A 22,029-nucleotide genomic window follows, 5' to 3' on the forward strand; every position below is an offset into this window, starting at 1 on the left:
TGTTTATTCCACACTTCTTGACTCTAATAGTGCAACTCTTAACTCTAAGTCAGAGCTGTTATACTTTGCCGCTTATAGTAAAATAGCAATTTGTGTGCAAATTGTAAAAAGTGACTATAAATGAACTATAGGAAATTGACCAGACAGAGCCTATTGTGCATTATTTTCCAAAAAGCCAAGGAGTCATTTTAAAATAATCTGTGTCTGATTTCTCTTCATTTGAAATTCTGGTTTTCATGTATTTGGATTTTATCAAAATATAATGTACCCCTGTGCTAAAAATAGATCCACCTCTCAGTATACCCGCATTATGTATTAATTGAAAACTGAAATTTCTCTTGAAGATCTCTCGTTAACATTCTAGGCACTATTTGTTTTTGATATAATCTTAATGTATAATACGGTCTAAAATGTGCTTTCTCATTCTTTGAAAACTCTAGCTCCTTACTCTTTTGTTCTCTCCAACTCCCAACATGGTACCTGCTATAAGAATTGCCTGGGAGTCTTCAAAATAGTTATGCTCTAAATGTTACTAAATGGTAAATCTAGGCAAAGGAAAGACGTGTATGGGTCGTACTAGTATTTCCATTTTCTGAAGGTCTGGAATGAAAAAAAGACATTTAGTGATTTTTTAAAATTATATATATATATATGTGTGCATGCCTAGGGATTTCAGGGTATTGGTGGGATAGATAAGTGGTTGATAAATTTTTTTCCTTGTGTGGGAAAATTTCATTCTGGATTCATGCAAATGCCACAGTGACCTTCATTTTTTGGGATCAGATTAAAAAAGGTGGAACTGCAACTAGGAAGAGAAGAGGAGGTTGTGAAAGAAAATTGCAGCCTTTCTCAAAATAAATTTCAGATCTTTGTAGGTTAACAGCGGAAAGACACTCCGCGCCCTGGGGGAGAAACCTGGACTTAGAGCCTCTGCTCTTGGACCCTGAGAGAGATTTTCTCCTTGATGAGTTTGGTCGTCACCTCTGCCACCACCATTGATTCGTACATTCAGCATGTGTTTATTCAGTACCTACTGTATGCCAGGCACCCTTCTGGATACTAGAGATACCGGAATGAACAAAACAAAAGCCTATCTTTGTAGAGCTTATATTCTAGTAGGGACTTAGATAATAAATAAACTGATAATTTCACATGGAGATAACCCTATGAAGAGTGAAACAGAAAACACTTAAGAATTGGAGGAGTGTCACATGGGATGTGCTATTTTAAGTAGGATGGCTCAGGAGGGCATCTAAGGAGGAGATACGGAGAGAAATGATGGGGAAGAGCCATAGAAATAGAAGACATTTCAGGTAGAAGACAAAAGGAGGCCAGGATTGAGAATGAACTTGGTTTATTTGAGGGACCACAGTGAGCTAGTGTGGCTGGAGCAGGGTGAACAAAGAAAAGAGTGGCAGGCTATTAGTTTAGAGAAGGTTGTTAAGGGCCTGGTTATGAGCGCAATGGGGAATGTTGTAGTTCTAATCCGATGTATATTTTATAAAGGATTATGGCTATTACATAGAAAACAGACTATAGGAATTGGTAGGAGTAGAAAGCAGACACTAGATGCTGTTGCAGTCGTTGAGATGCAGGCTAACCGCTTGGGTTGGGGGTGGTACAGTGGAGGAAATGAATTGGACACTGAATTTATTTTGAGGATAGGGCCTCCCTGTTGCCTTTTTAATATGGGATATTAGAGAAGGGAGTCAAGAATGAGTATTTGACCTGAGCAATCAATGGGGTGCCCATTCCTGAGATGGGCAAATGTTAAGGAGGAGTGGGTTTGCAGAGAGGATATCAAGTTAAAATGTTGGATATTTTAACTTTGAAATTTAGGTGCAGATGGTAAGTAAACAACGTGGTGAGTAAAGTCTAGAGATGTGATTTCAGATGTCATCCACAAACACATCAGCAAAGCCACAGGAGCCTGTGAGAGTACCTAAGGAGGGAATGTAGAGACATAGAGGGATGAGCCCAGGAATACTTCAACACCTAGCACTTGAGAATACAATACTGAGAACTAAGGCAGGCATAGTTCCCTATGCCAGGAACTCTCCTGAAGAGTGTGTATGTATCAGTCATTTGAGCCTTACAGTCCTAAGAGGTAGGTACAGTTTCCCCATTTTATAGATAAGGAGGCATAAGCATGAAGAGAGAAAGTATCCTGGCCAAGTCAGCAGCTACAAGTGATAGGTCCAGAACTAAAGCTAGCATTGCTCCAACACCTGTGGTTTTAACTGCTCTTCTATACTGTTCTATTCAGCAGAGGATACTGGAAGGTGCAGCCAGTACTAGGGCTAGGAAGCAAAGTACAGTTCAGGAAGGCGGGAGGGGTCAACTATCAGTTGTATTGACCGGTCAAAGAAGGACACTGAAGCTTGCTGCCTGGATTTAGCAGAATGAAGTCTCCTGGATAACCTTAGAAATGTGGTTTCCTCAGATGATGGATCCAAAAGCCCAATTATGTAGGGTCAGGAGAGAATGAGAGCTGAAGAAATGGGTATGGTGATTTTGGACATCTTTGAGGATATTTGTTTTATAGAGGAACAGTGAAATGGGGTGATAGTTGAAAGGAGATACAAGGTAAGGCAGGGTGGTTTTTGTTTTTTTTACTTCTAAAAGATGGATGAAAAACTGAAGCATCTTTTTTGGAAAATTCAGCAGAGGGGAAGTTTTTGGTGCAAGAAAGAAGAGATGTTTGCTAAGTTGATATCCTTACATAGGTAAGAGGGCATGCTTGGGTTCAGGGTTTGAATAAAGGGCTTAGCCCTTGGAGCATAATGTTTTCAGAAGGAGTAATATGGATACAGGTAAATTGATAGATGTAGGTAAGTGAATGAAAAAGTCATCTTCCAACGACCTTTATTTTTTTTCATGATAAACCCCAATATGTATATATAATAAATGGTTTCCATTATAAACCATATAATGGAATAGTACTTGGTAATTTAAAAAAATGAAACATTTAAACATGCTACAAGATGGCTGAGTCTTGAAAAGATAGACCAAGTGAAAGAAGCCAGTCACAGAGGATCACATATTGTATGATTCCATTTATATAAAATGTTCAGAATAGGCAAATCTGTAGAGACAGAAACTGGAGTATGTGGTTGCCTGGGGTAGGGGGGTGGGGGGGGCAGTTGCCCAGAAATGGGGGTGGTAGAGTTTGTTTTTTTTTGAAGCGATGAAAATATCCTAAAGTTGATTGTGATGTTTTCCCAGCTCTGAATATACTAAAAACCATTGATTTTACACTTTTATGTGGGTGAATTGTAAACTGTGAGTTTTATCTCACTGAATTTGTTATAAAACAACCCCCCCCCCCCCAAGAGTAGACAGGATTAAGGAGAAACAGGAACAGGTGATTTAGATATCTAGGGAAATAAGAATTCGAACAGACTAGGAAAGTTAGGATCGCTAACCAGAATTAAGGAAGCACTTGTGGTTGTAGTTATAAACTTAAACCAGTCGGCATGTTGAGGGTGGGGTGGCCCCCAGACCTGTCTGTACAGGTGAGGTAGAAGAGTTGCATTCAAAACCATTGAGGTTTTTCCAGGGAACTGTGGTGAGGGGGCAACCCTGTACTCTGAGGCAGATAAGGAGAGGGAAGTAAAGACAATGGAGGGCATTGTGGGGGCCTGACCCTCATGAGATCAAAAATTATTCCGGGAAGCGTGCTTGCGGATGAGGGTTTGGAGGGGATTTAGGTGTTGGCAACGAAAGGGCCAGGATTTGAGAGGTGGTGGTTTTGGTAGGACAGAGGACAAGATCATTGGTGAAGAGCTAGAACTGCCTTGCCTGGATGTTTCCGTGTACTTTTCCTCCCTCCCCTTTTCACCTAGCAAGTCCTTGCTTCCCTTAAAGGATCCCACTTAAATTTACATCCTCTTTAAAGCATCCAACTAACTGATGCATTTGGGTCACTCCCACAGTATTTAATTCAAACCTTTAGTAACTTTGTTATGTGTCTCCCTGTCCTCCCCCCCCCCCACAGTCCTTAGCAGAAAGCTACATGTTGGGTGGAAAGACACTGTGTCTCTTATTTATGTTCTGAGATTTCAAGGTCCACATTGGTCTCCAGCCATGATACCAACTTCCCCTTCCTTGCTGCCCTTACAGCCTTTTAACATACCTGTTCTTAATGTCACATAATTCTGGACAGCTTTGCTCTAGATAGCAATGGTACCTCCTCTTTAATCTTATTTTTTAATTCTGAAATGTCTAGTTTTTTACTCATCATAGGAATATTCATAGTTAAGTCTTGGTTATTTTGAGTTAAACTCCAGGGTATTTATTATACTTCTCAAATTTGGGGCTGTCCCTTTTCCTGCATTAAATTCTGCTTTATTAAAATTTCGGAGACTTTAGGGTGGTGTTTCCTCGGGTCTGAACTCTTCCCTTTTCTCACCTGAACTGTGGGTAACACCGGGACTTCCCTTACGAGCTCTAGGTACACATACCAGCTGCTTCTGCACATTTCCACTGGATCTAACCCAGTCTCCTCTAGCTCTCAGTAGAAATTTGTCCTGTCTCCCCAAAAATAGCTTATTTTCTCCAATTCCTGCACTTCATTGATGGCTTCCATCTACTCATTCAGAGCAGAAAGCTGTGCTCCTCATCTCTGGCCCCTCTGTCTCGATTCAGTCTCATTTCTGTCCCCTGGATCCCAGGGGTAAGAGTCCACCCGCTCTCTGCTGTCTTTCCCCTCCTGGCTCTCCTGTACACTGCTTGCTAGAAAGGTCTTTCAAAAATGAACACAGGATCATCCCTGCAAATAATGCCTTGGTCATTGCCCCCCGACTCGAAGTCAAAGTCCAGCTTTCCTCTTGTGGCGTAGCACACCTCTGAATTGCCCTAGCCCGCCTGCTCGGCCTCAGCCTTTCCGCATAAGTGATAGTAGTTTGTATGCATGCAAATCCTTTCTTGCTGCTTCAGTAATAAACCTCATGTTCTGTATTTGTCTTCTCTCTCTAGTCAGAAGGACATTCTGTTGCAGTTCTCTTGACCAGTGATGTTCTCCCCCCTTTCTGTTGAGACCCCGTTCAGACACCCTGGGCCTCGCACTCCGATTCATGCACACCGGCTTCGTCAGTTCCGCCTTTGCCGCCATAGAGCTTGTGCCATTGAAGCAGTTGGCATGTTTCTTTGTACTTAGGCTCTATCGTGTTCGAGGGAAAGGACTGTGTTTTGTTTAGCTTTGTATCTCTAGCACATGGAATGAGTTAATAATGTAAAGCTCAGGTGTTCCATATGTGTGAATTAATTTTTTTTAATTTGTAGCTCTAGAAAACCTATCAGTGGCATTGCAGGTCATACTTCCAGATCAAATGAATAATTGCTTGAATACCCTTTAGACCTGAGTAACTCACTGTATGTTTAGTCCATTGATGTATGTATAATGTCAGCTTTCCTAATTAAAAATGAAATTCAGCTAGCATGCCTATCAAGGGCTTATGCCACCTGGTGTATTTTTATTTAAATATAACTTTCATTGTAAATGCAACACATGTTGACTACAAAAATAATAATCACAATTTTGTCACTCTCTGTGCACTCTCAAATACATGTTATAAAGGACTTAAGAGATGTGTTCCTAGAGACAGGTTTATATTTTAAAGAGTATCATTGCCAATTTATCTGTTCTGTACGAGGGCGAGGTGGCCTTGCATCCTTTGGCCATTGTCAGATTGGTGGTTGAAGAAGCCAGTGTTCGGTAAATCAGGAAATAGGACCTTTCCATTGTCCGCAAGAGTCACTGTTTCCTCTTAAAGATTCATCTGAACCTAATTCTTTTGTTATAATAAGATGCTTTGAACCTTGTTCCCATTTTTCTAGTGTTATTTAAAAATTCGGCATTGGCCTTTTGAGCCTACAGATAACTACAGTGGTCATCTTAAAGGCTGGTGGGAAAGTATAGCTCAATTCAAGTGTTATCTATGTGTGGCATCTCTAGTAAAAGGGCAGTAACTTGGGTGCATGTATTTTATGTTCGAGTTACAGTCCACAGATGTTGGGACTCGTTTAGAAGTGAGAGAAGGGACGTATCTTAGGTGCTTTTGTTGCCCTGCTGTATGGTATATGGTCAGTGTTTACTAAATGATAGGAATAACGTTTGCCATTGTGAGTTCCTTTCGATCTGAAATATGGGATAGGTTCTGAATGTGGTTTTGGGATTTTCAAGGAGAGTCTGAAGAATGAGGAGACAAGGTCTTTGCCTCCTTTGTCTGTTTCATAATTTCTAGCTTTTTACTGACATGTGGAAGCTCAGTGCGTTCACATTTTTCCCAGCTACTAAAATGCTTGACTTTAAATTCTGGTGGTATTGGGGGACCACAAAAGGTTAATAAGATCCGAATCAGAAATGAAAAATGCATTCATTTTAGTCAAGTCAGATATTTAATGTTAGGATATTTATCACCCGCCAAAGTAGATGTAATAATTTCAGCATTTAACTATGGACAAGTCTCTCAGCTCGCTCTTAGGTATTTTATCCCGTTTATTCTCAGCAAGAAGCAGGTAGTATTCTCGTTTCTGAGGCACATGTCCAAGGTCATTCCTAAGTGAGATTTTATTCCACCAAACATAATGTACTTCTTTTTAAGCATTTGAAAGAAGGTGTTGTGTGTAAGTAAATACCAAAGCTGTTGAGTCTTCACGTTAAAAGTTATAAACTGCTGTACATACATTTTCAGGTCCACTCTATTTAGTCCTTAAGTCTGACAGAATAGTATTGGACCACACGTTGTGAGGAGCAGAAACTGAAGTTAGAAACTCTTGTTTAGTATTGCTTATACAAAAAATTTTGGAGAGAGCAGAACTTGTTAAATGTTTGCTGAAGTACGTGGGGGGAAGTGGTTCAAGCTGATGTTGGGGTGGGGGGCAATACTTAGTATTAAAGTATTGGATTTGCTTTTCTCTTACCGTTTCTCTTACCATTGTTGGTCAAGAGTCATAACCAATAACTTGCTCAGAGGCCTTTCTGCAGTACATGGGTAAATAGTACGTATTCTAACAACATCTGGAACATTTTGCCTTGTGATGTTGATATTTCAAAGAAATAGAGAGATGATGCCTTCGTGTTACTTAAGTGGTGAACCAAAACAGAAGTCCGTACTGTTTGCCCTAACATTTTAATGATGGGTTGTTGGATTTGTAGGACTTACACCAAAATGTGAGCAAACTCTCATGTTAATGGGAAATAAAACCAGTAAGTCCTTGTCACTGTCAACAGCACCAACTTCGTCAGTCTTGTCGCCTTAGGAAGAATGAATGGCTGAACTGTGAGCTTACTTTCGTCACTGTGGCCCAGCCAGTTAGCACCTTATGCTGTGCTTTGAAAAAGAACCTGTAAAAATAAACTTTTCACTGGTGTATCAGTCTTATTTTATAAGCATTACTGTTCCAGTGATGCTTACTGTATAGTAAGACATTTTAATGAATCAAAGAGACCTCCCCTCTTCGGTGAATTTTCTGGGTCAGTCACCCCATTTGTTTCTAGTATTAAGACTTTAAAGTGTAAAATTTCCTAAGAGTACACCTGAGCTGGCCTTCAGGTGACTCAGTTCAGCCCTTTCTCATTAGGCCTAGTACATTGTATTTCTTAGATGTTTTAAGTATTTTGAGTGTTTTAAGTATTTTTACCAAACAGCTGCTAGTGAAGGCTATAGGAGACTTTCCAAAATTGGTATATTTCAAATTCCTTTTCCACCTTATTTTGACCTCTATCAATATTAGATACTAATTATCTATACACTAATTATATATACATATATCTTCATGGAATATGTATAGTATCATATCTGTAAGACTGCATGCCAGGGTTGTTATTGGGCCGTCACATTGAATTTCTCACAGGTAGACTGGCAAACACCACAAAATTTGAAGATTCTGGATTGAACTTCATTTTGACTGGAGCTCCACAGGAAACAGGTGAAAATGGAATGCCATCTTCCATGTTACTTTATATACATTTTTGTTTTTACTTTCTCTTAGGTACTCAAGGAGTTGCACCTGGTCCTGTAATTGGGCTCCAGGCACCATCCACTGGTCTTCTTGGTGCCCGACCTGGCCTGATCCCACTTCAGCGCCCTCCGGGAATGCCTCCGCCTCACTTACAGCGATTTCCTTTGATGCCACCTCGTCCCATGCCACCGCATATGATGCATAGAGGTCCACCTCCAGGACCGGGGGGCTTTGGAATGCCTCCACCTCACGGAATGAAAGGCCCCTTTCCACCGCATGGCCCCTTTGTTAGGCCTGGCGGAATGCCAGGGCTTGGGGGCCCAGGGCCAGGCCCAGGGGGTCCCGAAGACAGAGACGGAAGGCAGCAACAACCGCAGCCGCAGCAGCCGCCCCCGTCGCAGCCACAGCCGCAGCAGCCGCCACCAGCGCAGCAGCCGCCACCAGCGCAGCAGCAAGCACAGCCGTTTAGAAATGATAACAGGCAGCAGTTCAATTCAGGTAGAGACCAAGAGAGGTTTGGAAGAAGATCTTTTGGAAATAGGGTGGAAAATGACCGGGAACGGTATGGGAACCGTAATGATGATAGAGATAATAGTAATCGTGAAAGGAGAGAGTGGGGAAGAAGGAGCCCTGACCGGGACAGGCACAGAGACTTGGAAGAGAGAAATAGACGCTCTAGCGGGCATCGAGACAGAGAGAGAGATTCTAGAGATAGAGAGTCTCGTAGAGATAAGGAAGAGAACCGAGGAAAGGAGAAGCCTGAGGTGACAGACAGGGCAGGTGGTAACAAAACCGTTGAACCTCCCATTAGCCAAGTGGGAAATGTAGACACTGTTTCAGAACTTGATAAGGGGGAGTCTGAGTCTGCAGTTGTAAAATCTTCTGAAGAGTTACCTGCTGAGGCTACCTCATCCGTTGAACCTGAAAAGGATTCTGGCTCAGCAGCAGAGGCTCCTCGTTAGAGACTGGAATTTGTCAAAATGTGACAGTGACACTTCTGGAGTGTAGAGCTTGAGGTGTACAGATGCTGTATTATATTTGCTCCTGCTATATCACAGCCCCGCAGTAGTGGGTGGGGAATTGTAAGCAATTTGATTGCTTCCCTTCTATTTAAAAATAGCCACAAAATAACAAAAAATACTGAAAATATGAATAAATATTACCCTTTTTGCTGTAACTTTTTAAAAGTTTTGACTTTAAAAAGTTTACAAATCGTAATTAGAAGTGCTCTCTATTTTTTTTTTTTTTTAATTTAAGACAAGGTAACGGTGAAAGCTCCTCAAAACAATAGGGATGTTTTTAATAAACTCTATTTTCATAACAAACTTTAATGTGTGCTATTCTTCCTACACTGCATTAAGGTGGAAAAGGATTGTTCACCATCAAAGTTTGAGCTGTTAATACTGTATTGGAGTCTAAATTAGACTTGTTTATTTGATGGAAATAGACATCTTTATGTAGTTATTCTCAACACTTTCATTTGTACTACTTTTGAATTTTAGCATTTCAATCATAAGGTGTAAAGTTTAGTTGTTTTAATGTTAATTGAAAAGCTTGTTAGTTTTGCAGTTCAATCAAGGTTTTCTTTTTTACCATTGGCTTTGTGGTAAATGTTGCCCTAATTAATTTGTAAAGAGAAATTTTGCTGGGGGAAAACTGGATCCCAAAGTGACCCGATTGTACTATAGAATTATCTGGTTGCCTGGGTATTACCTATTAGAAATAAGGTTGAGTGTTTTCTTACCATCCCATTAAATTTTTCAGAAGGGTGAAGGAAATCAAGGTTAACACATTTGCAACCTAAAAGCTTTTTGTCTTATTTTATATGCTTAAGGACTTAAATGCAACCTGTTGTTTCCTTATAAGCCTTGACTGTTGCCTTTCTTTACCATTTTTTAAACTCCCCTGCTGGGCAGAGGTTGACCGAACTTTTTGTCACATATAAGAACATATAAAGTATTTTCTCTTTTGCTTAAAGTTGTTGGGTTAACTAGGAAAAAGAGATGTAGTTATCCAAGAACTATTACATGAAGACGTCCGAAGCCGAATCAAACCTGTATCTAAAATAGTACAGAAAAGCAGTTCCATAAAACTGCTTTCTTTCCCCAGTGCCAAGGAAAAGACTTGTTACACTGTCCAAGTATTTACGGCCTTGTTGAAGCTTTTTTTCCTTAAACTACCTTTTTAAACTGTCCTAGTTTTAGTGTGAACAGGTAACTTTTTTTTTTTTGCCCTCATCCCCAGGTGAAGCTGCTTTATTACTTTGGTTTTTTAAATAGTACTCTGCAGCAAGATCTTTGTTTTGACGGGGAGAATGTATCTAGGACAATGTTCTTGTGTTCCTGGCTTTAGAAAATGAGAGAAAATCCAGGTTGATATCTGCACTTGAATTCTAAAACTTGTTCTTCGTTTGATGTTGGCCCACCTGAGACGCTTAAAAGTCCTAACTGAAACTGCTTCTGGAAAGAAATATACATCTGATTATTTAGTGTTAAGATTTCAAGGACTTAAAATCCATATTTCCAAGTACTGGAAACATCCTATTTGCACATGACAAACCCCCCCCCAACCCCAAAGTACTGAGTGGTAATGATTACACTTGAGGCTTTAAAGGTCACAAGCGAGGCCCTATGTTTGAGTCTTAATCTCACATACATACACCAAACTGTACATTAATGAAATCCGTTACCGTTTTTAAATTCTGAGTGATTTTAACCACTTCTGAGCATGTTGTTCTTTTATCACCAATTTTAAAACTTTGAGAACACTACAAATTGTCCTTTCCCAAATTGGCTTTTCCTCTCCTACCCAATATCCTACATTTGATAAAAGTATATCCTATATTATGATCAATCAGAATTGTAGATTATTTCTGATTTCTCTATCAGAAGTATTCTACAATTTTCAGTTAATAAACAACTGTAATCCAGAGTCAAACCTGAATTAGGTTAACATTTCATTTAAAAGCAGTTTCTCATAGGTACATAGTTAAGTATTTACAAAAAGAGAACTAGACTTAAATTTACTAACTGGATGTGTAAATTCTTAACTAGCCATAATCCACATTCAAACATTTCCTTGGTTCCATCTTCAAATGCTGTGGTATCTTTCTTTAAATGGCTAATCTGAAAGCAGACTGTGCCCACCTCTACCTTTACTATAAACTAAGTAAATGTTCATAGGTGTATAAAACGTGGAATATGTACCATTTTGACAGGTAGGTAAATTTATTCTTAGCTGAGGCTATAACTTGCTGTTCACAAAGGGTTCTCTCAAACGATAAATAAACTTAAGTACTTTTTCAATCAAAATGCTAAGTAGATAATCAGGGAAACCACCTTAACTTCCTGAAGCTGACAAAGGGTATCTCTCCAACCAAGATTCAAGTTGAGGTTAGTGTTAGCTAAAAGACCAGCTGCTAAAAATTTAAACATCTTATTTAAAATACTTTGAAAAGCGACCTCTATGAAACAGGTATTATCTGTCAACATTATTACTAAATCTGTTCCATTCAAGCTCTATGTATGCATATCAAGAGCTAATTCATAGAGTTTCAATTTGGATACTTTAACAGGTTCAAAATTCAGTGCCAAATGGTGTATTTGTTTATTGTGGGCTTGAATGAGCATTGAAGAAATTCAGACAATTAAGTTTAATACCCATATATGATTATTAAGCCTGGCAAAATACAGAGATCGTTGAAACAGACATTTTAACTGAATAGCAGTTTTATAAAATTATACAAATCTTCCAAGTGATCATAAATCAGTTCTCATTACAGGTACTTAAAGCAATTAAAAAGTCACACAAATTACACTTTTAAGGTTACAGTGTTTAATGTTTCTCAAGTTAAATTTCTACAACTAGCAAGATAACATAGGAGCTACTAGGACTCAGATCGCATCCTAGGGAATATTTACTTGGCGATCCCAATGACACCACAAGCCAAACGACTCCCGGCGTTTCCCGTCTGTGTACTTTCTTCGTTGCCACCTTTGCCCAAGTCATCTCGTTTCTCGTGGACCTTTAAAAAGTTTTAAGAATGTTAACTTAGCACTATCAAGTAATTACCACCTATTTCCAGCAATACCCAAAAGACTTTTAAAAACCACTTAATATTAGAAAAGACCAAGTTAAAATAATCCTAGCAAGGAGATATACTAATATTTAATCTAGTGGTAAACAACAGAAACCTACTACTCAAAGCTTTTTCTTGATGATACAGACTAAGTTCGTTGTAAACACTAGGTAAGTGTTGCTATCTCCAAATGAAATACTAAAAACCCGAGACAAGTGTTACAGGCTGCCATGTGCCAGTTTGAATCCTCTAGGAGAAATTTTAGTAGCCTGAGTTGTAGCCGCCTTTTATAATAAACACTTTGGGGGGGGGGGAGAAGAGTGAATTTAAAAAACTCGAAAATGTGCCTAATGAACTATGAGTCTGTAAATAAATAATCCTAAAAATATCTTCAACTATTTAAACAATAGTATTTTAAATTTGGCTCCTCAAACATTGATCAATGATTTTTCTGCTTCGCAACTATAGCTGAAGAAAACTCTAGGGTCACCCGGAAGGAAAGGACTACAGAACGTTAACTGTCCTCTGGGGCAGGCAGCACAGAACCTACGCTACTTGGTGTCTGCGAGAACCAGATGCAACTCCTGTGGGTAACTCAGGGCAACTGCTTCCCACACGTTAAACAAGTGATGGTGACCTGCAGACATGAGTAAATACTAATACTGAGGTCCATCTCAGATTTTAGACTTAATGAAACATTTTGTTTAACTACAAGGGGAACATTCAATCATGGCAGGAAAATCTGGCCATTTTAAAACTACACAAAGACTACTTCTGTTTCCACAATACCTAATATGACCAAATGTAACCTACTTAACCACCACATCTTCACAGAAGAGTGTCATAATCAACCTACATCATTAATTCACCCTCACTGTAATCATCAAATAAAGTAATTGCTTTTCCTAATCTGAACTAAAGGTACAATGTATATGGATCCTTAGAAACCAGGATTAATAATCATGAGCTCATGAAAAGATATATGTCTGTGTATTAGAAGAAATGGTACGCAGATCCTATCATATGAAAACTCACCACCATTGTGCGGCCAATGATGGAATGGTCTCCTGAGAGTGCGATCAGAGAATCTTCCAAGGACACGGTGGCCACGCCATCCTTGCCAGCAATCACATTGCCCAGGTCTCCAACATGCCTAACAAGTGAAAAAGCATCAGGAATTAGGACTGATTTCCATTTAACATCAGGATAGTTGGTGAGTTAAATTAAAAACTGAGATACATAAGGGTGGATACTAAGAGGTGGCTATGGTATGCATCAAATAGGACCCACTTTTCCAGACTGACAGAATTTTGGAACATACAAGAAACAATCTGACGTTCTAGACACATTGCTCTTCAAACAAACCTTCAAATCTACAAAGTAATGCTCTGGGAAGAATCATGGGATGGGGGCACATCTCTAATTTCAGAGGTAAAGTACCAAAGGGTAAACTCTGAGTTACTGAGTTATGCCTGTTAATTCTTGGCATGGCTAAGAATGCTATGCCCCAGGCCTCTGTTATAAAAATAAATTAATCCCTGTCCTTAAATTTAATATTTTCCTGAAAGGCTCTTAGGAAACACACATACGAATGGACTCACTGAATTTTCAATATCAAATTTTTATCTACAAGGCTTCCTATGTTTCACAATGATGGTTTATGTTGCTAGTGGTTGACAGTACTGTTATTCATGACATTTCCTGTATTAGTTCCCTTTGGCACTTGTATTAGTTCTATATTCAATAAATGCTACAAAACCAAATCGTCTTAAGTGTCCCCATTTGTCAATTCCTCAGCCCAGAGAGTAAGCCACTCCAGCACTTGAGGCCTAGGGGTTACCTGGGGGGCAACAAATTCAAGAGCAAAGGTGGGGAGGCCTACTCAGTTATGTCAGCGTGCAATGTGCAAGTGGTATAGCCACACTGACCCCAACAAGCCATCACCATAATTTTAGTAAGAGTTAAAGCACTTTCTCACTCACCTCTCTTCATCTTCTGGCCCACCGTGTTTTTTGGATAGAGGATTAAAGTGAGGACCTGCACTGGTACAGCCTATTTGCCAAAAACAAAAACAAAGGTACCCAAATTATGAATCAATTTCAAAATAAATTCTAAAAAGAAACTGGTCATTGCTAAAACCTCAAATACAGAAAATACCTACATCATGACTTCTAGGTAAAAACAGGAAGCAACACCTTACCATAACAAAATAGAAAAGCAGTAGAGACAAATACTAACTAGTGTGTAACACCAGTAAAGGTAATACCCTTCTCTGGGCTTTGGTTTCTTCACTGCCCTGTACAATGAGGGCCGGACTAGATCTGCATGGTTGTTCTATTATTAAAACTCCATGATTATGATCCTGTTTTATAAGGTAGCGTACCTTAACTACAAGAAACTTACCTCCCCAGCAACATACTACCAGCAACTACTGTTGGTGGCTTTTACTTGGTGCAAGCATAATACAAATGGCACCTTATATCTAAGAACCAAGGCTGTTCCTCACAGAATTCCAAGGGGTGGCATTCAGAATATATTCTGTAAAAATGGTGCTCCCGACCTTCAGGGAAAGCCATTCTCACAGAACACAACAATGCAGGAGGCTCTTTAGTGACAGGCTTTCTTCACTCAGCAGGTAACGGAAAGTTTCCATTGTTTACAGCTTCTACACCCAGCTTCCCCAGGGAGAAGACACACAGGTTACAGGAAATAGAAGAGTAAATCAAAGACACAGGGCAAATGCCTCCCAAAGCAGAGGCAATAAAAAAGAACCTGAGGAATTTCAATTGTCCAAACGGATCAAAGCTGGTCATTAAATCACAATTTTTACAGAAACCAAATTACAGAAGACGAATGAATCAAGTTCTCATCATAAAAAGCCAACACCGAGTTCAGGTTACTTGAATATGGTAAATGACTAAATGCATTTTAATCCAAAGCTTTTAACTTGCTCCTAATCCCAAACTGAGAAAACGAAACTCAGTCGAAAGCACCGATAGTTTACATTCTTTTTTCAGATTTTACCTTACTTCTGTCCCACTAAGGCCCTTGTGTTGGGAGTTATGGAGCTACCCTTACAGGGCAACGCATATAAATGCAGACCCTGGGCTTCAAGCACCCACTCTCAACCCCAGCTCACAAACACCTGAGATCACCATGAAGGGTAAGAAAGCTTAATTTTTTTTATTGTTTTCTTAAAAAATATTTGAGATACTTTTATAATCAAGGTATAATCATGATTAAAAACAACAACAACAACATCCATTTTGCCCCTTCCTTTCCACAGTTAAGTGTCACAAACTGGTTTTCTGGCTCATTTCCCTAAGGCTGACCTTAGTAATCCTATTGACTTTTCTTTTCCCTGCATGTTGAGGGTTTTTAATGTTTAGGGGTAGCTCTACTCAGTCCTATTTATCCTACTAGCTGAAACAAGTAGGAGTCACTAGACCAACAGAACACCCACCTTGTGTATTATCTCCAAATTGATGGACGTGGAATCCATGCTCGCCTTCAGTCAATCCTGTAATGGTTCCTGACACCACAACAGGCCCACCTCCCTTCAGTCAAAGAAAAGTGCAAAAAGTTTAAGAGAGCAAGTGCTTCCGAACAAACAAAACAGTTGGATTATCTTTACCAATCACAGGAAAGTGGAAGGAACACAGACGTGGGAGTCGAAAGATCTGTGTCCAAATCCCAGGCCCATCACTTTCTAGCAAGCTATTTAACTGTTCTAGGCCAGGGACCAACACAAGGGAGCTGTGACCTTGTTCTAACACTCACAGGCCAGGAGCCCTGCAGCCCGCATCACAATTAATAGCACAGAAAACGCACCTAGCAGAGTGACAAGTAGAGTGAGCGCTAAAATGGTGGATTTACAGACTTTGTAGGGTTTGACTCCCTTAGATGGATATGTAACAGGAATAAATTTTTATTTATTTTGTAAATGCATATGAGTATATATCAAACTTTTTAACCCAAATGTTAGGACATCATAGCACCTTGTTTCCTTCATGCAGACACTCTTCCACAGAACAAACATACAGAATTGCCATCAAAAAAAAAAAAAAAAAAAAAAAGGCAAAGAAAAAGACACCCTGGAAATGTCCAACTGGTTACCCTAGGATTCCTGTTCTCCACTCTCCCACTAGGGGGATATTTATCAGTCTCCAGCATAGGTATTTTTTATTAGTAGCCAGAAAATATCCTATCCCGCTCTCCTTGGGGGACTGATTCTGGTCTAAACAAAGGTAATTGTTTTCTAAAGTCATTTTAGGCCCATTTTAGGTTTAGATAACCTTTCCACTCAAGACCAAAAAGAAAGGGCAATAAAAACACGAAAGCAGAAAAACACAGAGGTAGCACCATGCAGGCAATGGTGATAGGTTAACAGTGCTGCAGGGCTGCATAAAGAAATAAAGGAAGTTAAGTTTTACAGCTAAAAGATCTTAGGAAGGAAAATAAAATGCACACAGCATCCATACCACACAGTCTACACGTGCTGGTGTCTTTGTTTTTAGCTTGGTTTGGTTTTTAATAGCCAGGGCCAACAGTTGCAAGAGGTGTTAGCTTTGAGTATTTGACTTTCCACTGAACACCACTGCTCAAAGGAAGTAGTATGTCAACTCCTGCCCTTCTTTGCTTTTCTTTCTGAGAATATAGACAGACTAGGACTCTTCTAAGCTTTAATTCTGAAAAAACTAAAACATGAATGTTATTCCCCAAAACGCACCGTGTTATCAACAGCACAGAGACAAAAGGGCAGGTTCTTCCAAGCCTCCATTAAGGGGTAATGGGTAAAGCACAAAGCACATATGAGCATTTCAACAGTAAGCTGCCTGGGTACAACCCTTTAGGGGCCAGGCTGTTACCTTAAATGACTGAAACAGGTCAGGAAAGCAAAAAGGAACACAAACTCGTCCTGCAGGGTGCTGCCCTGAGCTAATGAGGGCTCAGTGTGGGCAGATCTCCAAAATTTTCAAGAGAAGCTAGTAATTTGGACTTATAAGTGAAAATTTCTGATTTTTAAAAATTGGAAATTAATCCAAAATTTTTAGACACTATAGGCCAAACAAATACAGTTTATTTCCAATTTAACATTCCTGCATATCCGTGGAGCTATAATGCTTAACTACAGAAGGCTCTTTTATCAGGTACAAACAGCACCACCAAAATGAAGTTTAAGAGGGAGCCACACACATGACTCAGGGAAGGTAGAAAAACTCAGTTATGTATGGATTCACAGCTTGGCTTCTGAAGGTAACACCCAAGCCAGAGGGAAGGTTTCCCTCAGATACTTCTTAGATTCTCTAGTATTGGCGAAATTACATAAGAAAGAAGAGGAGCAAAACCAAATCTGGCAAATGAAAAAAGCAAAATTTAGTCAAATGACAAAGCCTTTTCCAGAAAATTCGGGAACCACTTAAAAGAAAAAATTAAGCTCCCTTGCATAAATTTCAAAGATTATTTTTCCTGTTGTCTCACATTTCTGTAAGCCACTTTAAATCTCATTCGTCTATTAAATATTGTTATGATCATCAAGCCAAGTACAACAAGCAATTTTCCATCAGTTCCTAACCTCACTAAGATTTGGGGGACAAGTCTTATCACAAGCACCTTCCTTGTAAAACATGTGTTTTGCAATATTATTAATGAGTATCTCAGTAATGGGCCTACTGGTAGAGCAATTTCAAAACCACTTTACAAAGAATTTGGTTCAATGAATGCCCCCAACAATAGAGCTAAGTGAAACTCTCCACATCTCCTGACTTCCAACTCCCAAACCCCATCCACTACCCTCTACCAACAGTTCTCAATTCTTGGTGCAAATTAGTACTACTGTGGAAACTTTAAAAACAGCAAAGCTCAGACTGCACCCTGACAGATTTTGATATAACTGATCTGGAGTTGGGCCCTGGAATCACCATTTTTAAAAAGTGCCCCAAATGAGCCTACTGTGCACCCAGGGTAAAAAAAATAATAATAATTTAAAGATACATAAAAAATTCACAAGTCCGGAAAACAACCAAGGGAGCGATTAGATCTCTGGCTTCTGGGGCTTTGGAGGTGGAAAAGGAGCTTCGTCCAAGGCCATCTTCTCTGCCTTTACAGCCTGACCATGACCCAGAGCAAGGATCAGCAAATTACTCTCTAAGGTGCCACATAAGGTCTCTGTTAAAGTCAAAAACAAACGGAGACCAGCCTTGAAAATTCCCTGATCAGACAAAACCAATTTAGTCATACAAGCATAGCTTAATTGGCTTATTTTTGCAAGACTAACTTGACCTCGGTCATTTCTTACTTACACCTCTGGGAATCCTAAGCAAAAGCTAAAACTGTCTCCAAGTCTGGTATATGGTAACCACTAACCAATTTCTTACCATTTAAGAAAACTATCGTGACCCATCACTGTGAAAAATAACAGTCCCTGCCTTCTCACTATATAAGCTCCTTTATGACAATATACCCCTCATCCACATTCTATGGTTTGGTCTGCGTGCTCCCGGTTCACGATTATCTCCAGGTGTGTGCACAATACGCTTTTACTAATTACTACTTCTGGGACTCAATGGTTTCATTTCTGACTTGACAGTCACATGATTGTTTTTCAGGACCCTTTGAACTAACAATGTACCAGCCACCCTCTTAGTTCCGGGGCTGTCCAACACCCGCCCCGGGACCGGCTGTGCCCACAGGCTGAAAGCTGCAGACCCCTGAGCGGAAAGGAAGCCCCAAAGTGGGGTAACGGATGCGACCGTACCCAGGTGGCCCTGCCGCACTCCCCAAACCCGCCCCGGACCTCAAGGGCGGGCCAGGCCCGGGACTGCGCAACTCCGAGTCCGCAGGAGCCTCAGGACCCAGAAAACAACCCCGCAAGGAAGGGCCACAGCCTCTTCAAAAACGTCACGTCTCCGCCCCGGCCTACAGACGCAGCGGCCCAGGCCCTCGGGCCAGCCGGCCTCCGCCCTCCCTCCCGGGCCCGCGCTCCGAGCACGCCCCAGGGTCGGCCAAGGATCCTTCCCTGCATCCCCGCCCAGGCCTCGCCACGCACCACCGCCCCCGCCGGGCCCGCCCGGTGACTCAGCACTCAGCCGCCGCACCGCCGCGGGGCAGAGGCCTCGGGCGGCGCGAACCCTCAGACCCGGCACGGCGGGGGCGTGACGAAGGCGGCCCGAGGCCCGGCCGGCCGCCGCGGCTGGGCACAGGTGTGCGGACTCGGCCTCGCCGCCGGCCGTCGGCCTCCCCCCCAGCCCTTACCTTCTGCACGAAGTGGATGGTGCCTTCCACCGGGCCCTGGCCCTTCAGCACGCACACAGCCTTCATCTCCATGACTCGCGAGGGCGCGCTCCGGTCCGGGCTCCGAGGACTGCGAGGGCTGCGAGGACTCCGAGGGCAGCGGAGGACGCCGCAGAAGACGCCGACGCAAACCGAGGCGGGCGCGCCGCGTGCTCTTATACGCCGGAGCTCCGCGCCCCGCCCACCCTGGCCGGGAACCAATCGCCGCCCGCGCGCTCAGCCCGCTCCCCACGGGGCGTCGGCACGCGAGTGGCCAGGAGTGACCGACCGGGGGGCGGGACCAAGGGGCCGCGTGGGGAACCTGGCGTCCCGCGCCGCCGGCTCCCTCCGCCCAGCGGCTCTGAAACGCCCAGAAACGTGAAACTGTGGAAAAATTCGGCCTTTCTCTTCCAAGCCGTAGATTGCAGTACGCGAAATTGGGAAAATGAGGTATACGTGGCACGCTTTTAATATTTTAAGTCACTTTGTGTGGAAATGTCATTGGTTTCAAGAACGTCGTCTCATCTGTCCCTTAGAAATTGGGATGCGTCGAGCTGAGTGCTTTTTGTCGTTTCATTTCTTGCCTTGTTTTTTGGGTTTCCGAGTGTGTGTTAAGTCGGCGCATCTCTATCCCTGCCCTCGCCTTTTCTTCCCTGCAGTTTTTTTAGTCCTTAGCGCACAGCGTTACCAGTTGGAATTCTGCGTTCTTTTCACCTTTTCCCTGTTTGGCAAGGCCCACAACCGTAAATCACCAAATCGTCAGCACACTGACTTCTGCACATCTCTCGTGTGTTGTCTGGCTCCACTGCCTCAACCGTCAGGCAGAAGGGCAGAGTGGGTGCACGATTTATACCTCCAGACGCGGGAATCTTACTTAGCCTTCAAGGGAGATCGTTCAAAAACGTGTTATGAAATGAGCAAACAGTTCAGACTGTTTTTGTGTATTTTAAGGATAAACATGTTCACTGTGTGCTCAGAAATGTCTAGAAAGATGTACAGGAGACTGTGGCACTTTTTACTAAGTTCTCTTAGAATGTTTTTCACAACAGCCGTGAATTGGTTTGTAACGATAGGGCTTTGAGAATCCTACCCGCCCTCCCCCGACACACCTTTGTTAGGAGAATAGTTTGATAAGCCACGGGGGGGGGGTGCGTGGAGGGGAGTAGAGTCTTCATCTTCCATCCCCACAGGGCATGCCTGACGGAATGCCGGCAAAGGTGGCCGAACTGTTTTTGGAGTAGGTGGTGAGCTTACCTTCACGTGGAAGTGTGCAGTAGACTCACCCAAAGGGCTTGTTAAACTGCAGGTTGCTGCGTTTGACTCGGTGGGTCTGGGATGGGAACACAGAACTTGCATTCCTAACTTGTTCCCAGGTAACACTGGTGCTGCTGGTCTCGGACCTCACTTTGAGAACCTGTGACTTGCAGGTGTTCTTGCCCAGTGAAGCAGGCAAATTGGGGCCAAGAGCCAGACCTACTGGACTCCAAAGAAGAGATGGGAAAGTGTCCTGAAAAGAAAAGTGGAAACAAGGAGACGAGGACAGGGGCCAAGAAGGGACAGACCTAAAGGAGAACAGCTCTGCCTGCTGGGGATTTCTGTTCTGTTTGCTTTGTGGGATTTTTAAATCTTCCCCATTTCCTGAGAACTCACCACAATCCCTATTTCCCTCTAATGCTCCGTCGGGAAGATTCAGTTATAAGGATGACAAAATACTGAGGCCTAATTCAAGGCCAGAGTGAAACTAGGACAGGGGCTGCTTCAGCCGCATCTGGGCTACACCTTTTCTTATTTGCTTATTTAGACCCTTGGATTCTAAAGGTGTTCTGATCAAAGATACACAATCCACATTTTTTATCAGCCTCTAGAAAGTGCACATTATTTGTAATTTTCCTGATTGTACTTACTAGTATTCTCTAGGTAATTGGCATATGCTAGTAAGTTGCATAAATGTGCAAATGCTAGCCAAAAGGCCTTTGCCCAAGGTCTAAGTTTCTTTGGGTTCCAGGAAGTTAGAGAGTCGGGTTTCAGTTCATTGTATGAACTTGCCAGGGGACCAGACCAGGGACCAATCCCTGGATACAAAGAGCAGCCCTGGGACAGGGAGTTGGTTCTCTTTTGAGATATTCAGATGAAGCCAGGACAGCCCCCAGTTTTGGTCAGTGGAAGGGCTTTGTCTTCTACAGGTTTAGAGGACCCTGAGGTACTCTAAATTCATTCCCAGTACTGCCCTCCCACTGGGCAAGGGAGTCCCTGGCCCTGAGCTCCGTACTTTAGAAGGCCCTGTTCTTTCCCTCCCCAAGCCAGATCTGTGGGGCAGAGCCTGTGGAGCCAAGAGGGTGTTCCTGCCCAGAACCTTACCCCTCCTTCTAGAACAGGGTTAAGGAATATAAATACGTGTGTACCTCGTTTTATTGCACTTCGCTTTATTGCACTTTGCATATGTTGTATTTTTAACAAACCGAAGGTTTGTGGCAACCCTAATGGAGTAAGTCTGTGGGCACCATTTTTCTTTTCTTTCTTTTTTTTTTTCCCAAAGATTTTATTTTTAAGTAATCTCTATACCCAACGTGGGCCTCAAACTCACAACCCTGAGATCAAGAATCACACACTCCACCGACTAAGCCAGCCAGGCACCCTTTGGCACCATTTTTCCAGCAGCCTTTGCTCACTTCATGGCTCTGTGTCACATTTTTGGTAATTCGTGCAATATTTCA

The 22,029-nt window shown here is 41.9% G+C and overlaps 2 protein-coding genes across 3 annotated transcripts in view; one reads left to right on the forward strand and one right to left on the reverse strand.

Moving 5' to 3' along the window:
- The window catches only part of SCAF4 (SR-related CTD associated factor 4), a 55,825-nt gene extending 46,535 nt beyond the window's left edge, over positions 1-9,290 (forward strand). For both annotated transcript variants that reach the window (XM_040621037.1, XM_040621038.1), the window contains exon 20: positions 7,996-9,290. In XM_040621037.1, coding sequence (XP_040476971.1) covers positions 7,996-8,927 — 932 coding nt within the window. In that variant the 3' untranslated portion in view covers positions 8,928-9,290. The remainder of the gene's footprint in view (positions 1-7,995) is intronic.
- A 2,321-nt stretch (positions 9,291-11,611) lies between these two features.
- SOD1 (superoxide dismutase 1) lies at positions 11,612-19,430 on the reverse strand. Its single transcript, XM_040621040.1, has 5 exons — positions 19,298-19,430; positions 15,507-15,600; positions 14,026-14,095; positions 13,079-13,196; positions 11,612-11,989 (listed from the first exon to the last, which is right to left on the reverse strand). The coding sequence occupies exons 1-5, from the start codon at positions 19,367-19,369 to the stop codon at positions 11,882-11,884; spliced, it is 462 nt and encodes a 153-aa protein (XP_040476974.1). The 5' UTR covers positions 19,370-19,430; the 3' UTR covers positions 11,612-11,881.
- Positions 19,431-22,029: the final 2,599 nt, after the last annotated feature.

This window comes from Ursus maritimus, unplaced genomic scaffold, assembly GCF_017311325.1.
Source record: "Ursus maritimus isolate PB19 unplaced genomic scaffold, ASM1731132v1 scaffold_4, whole genome shotgun sequence".
Taxonomy (NCBI): Eukaryota; Metazoa; Chordata; class Mammalia; order Carnivora; family Ursidae; genus Ursus; species Ursus maritimus.

Excerpts from the sequence above, each read along its gene's own strand:
- SOD1 (XM_040621040.1), bottom strand. The coding sequence starts at position 19,369 with ATGGAGATGAAGGCTGTGTGCGTGCTGAAGGGCCAGGGCCCGGTGGAA. Across the intron at positions 14,096-15,506 it reads ATTTGGAGATAATACACAAG|GCTGTACCAGTGCAGGTCCT; the intron begins GTGGGTGTTCTG and ends TTTGGCAAATAG. Across the intron at positions 13,197-14,025 it reads GGGCCAGAAGATGAAGAGAG|GCATGTTGGAGACCTGGGCA; the intron begins GTGAGTGAGAAA and ends TTCACTTGTTAG.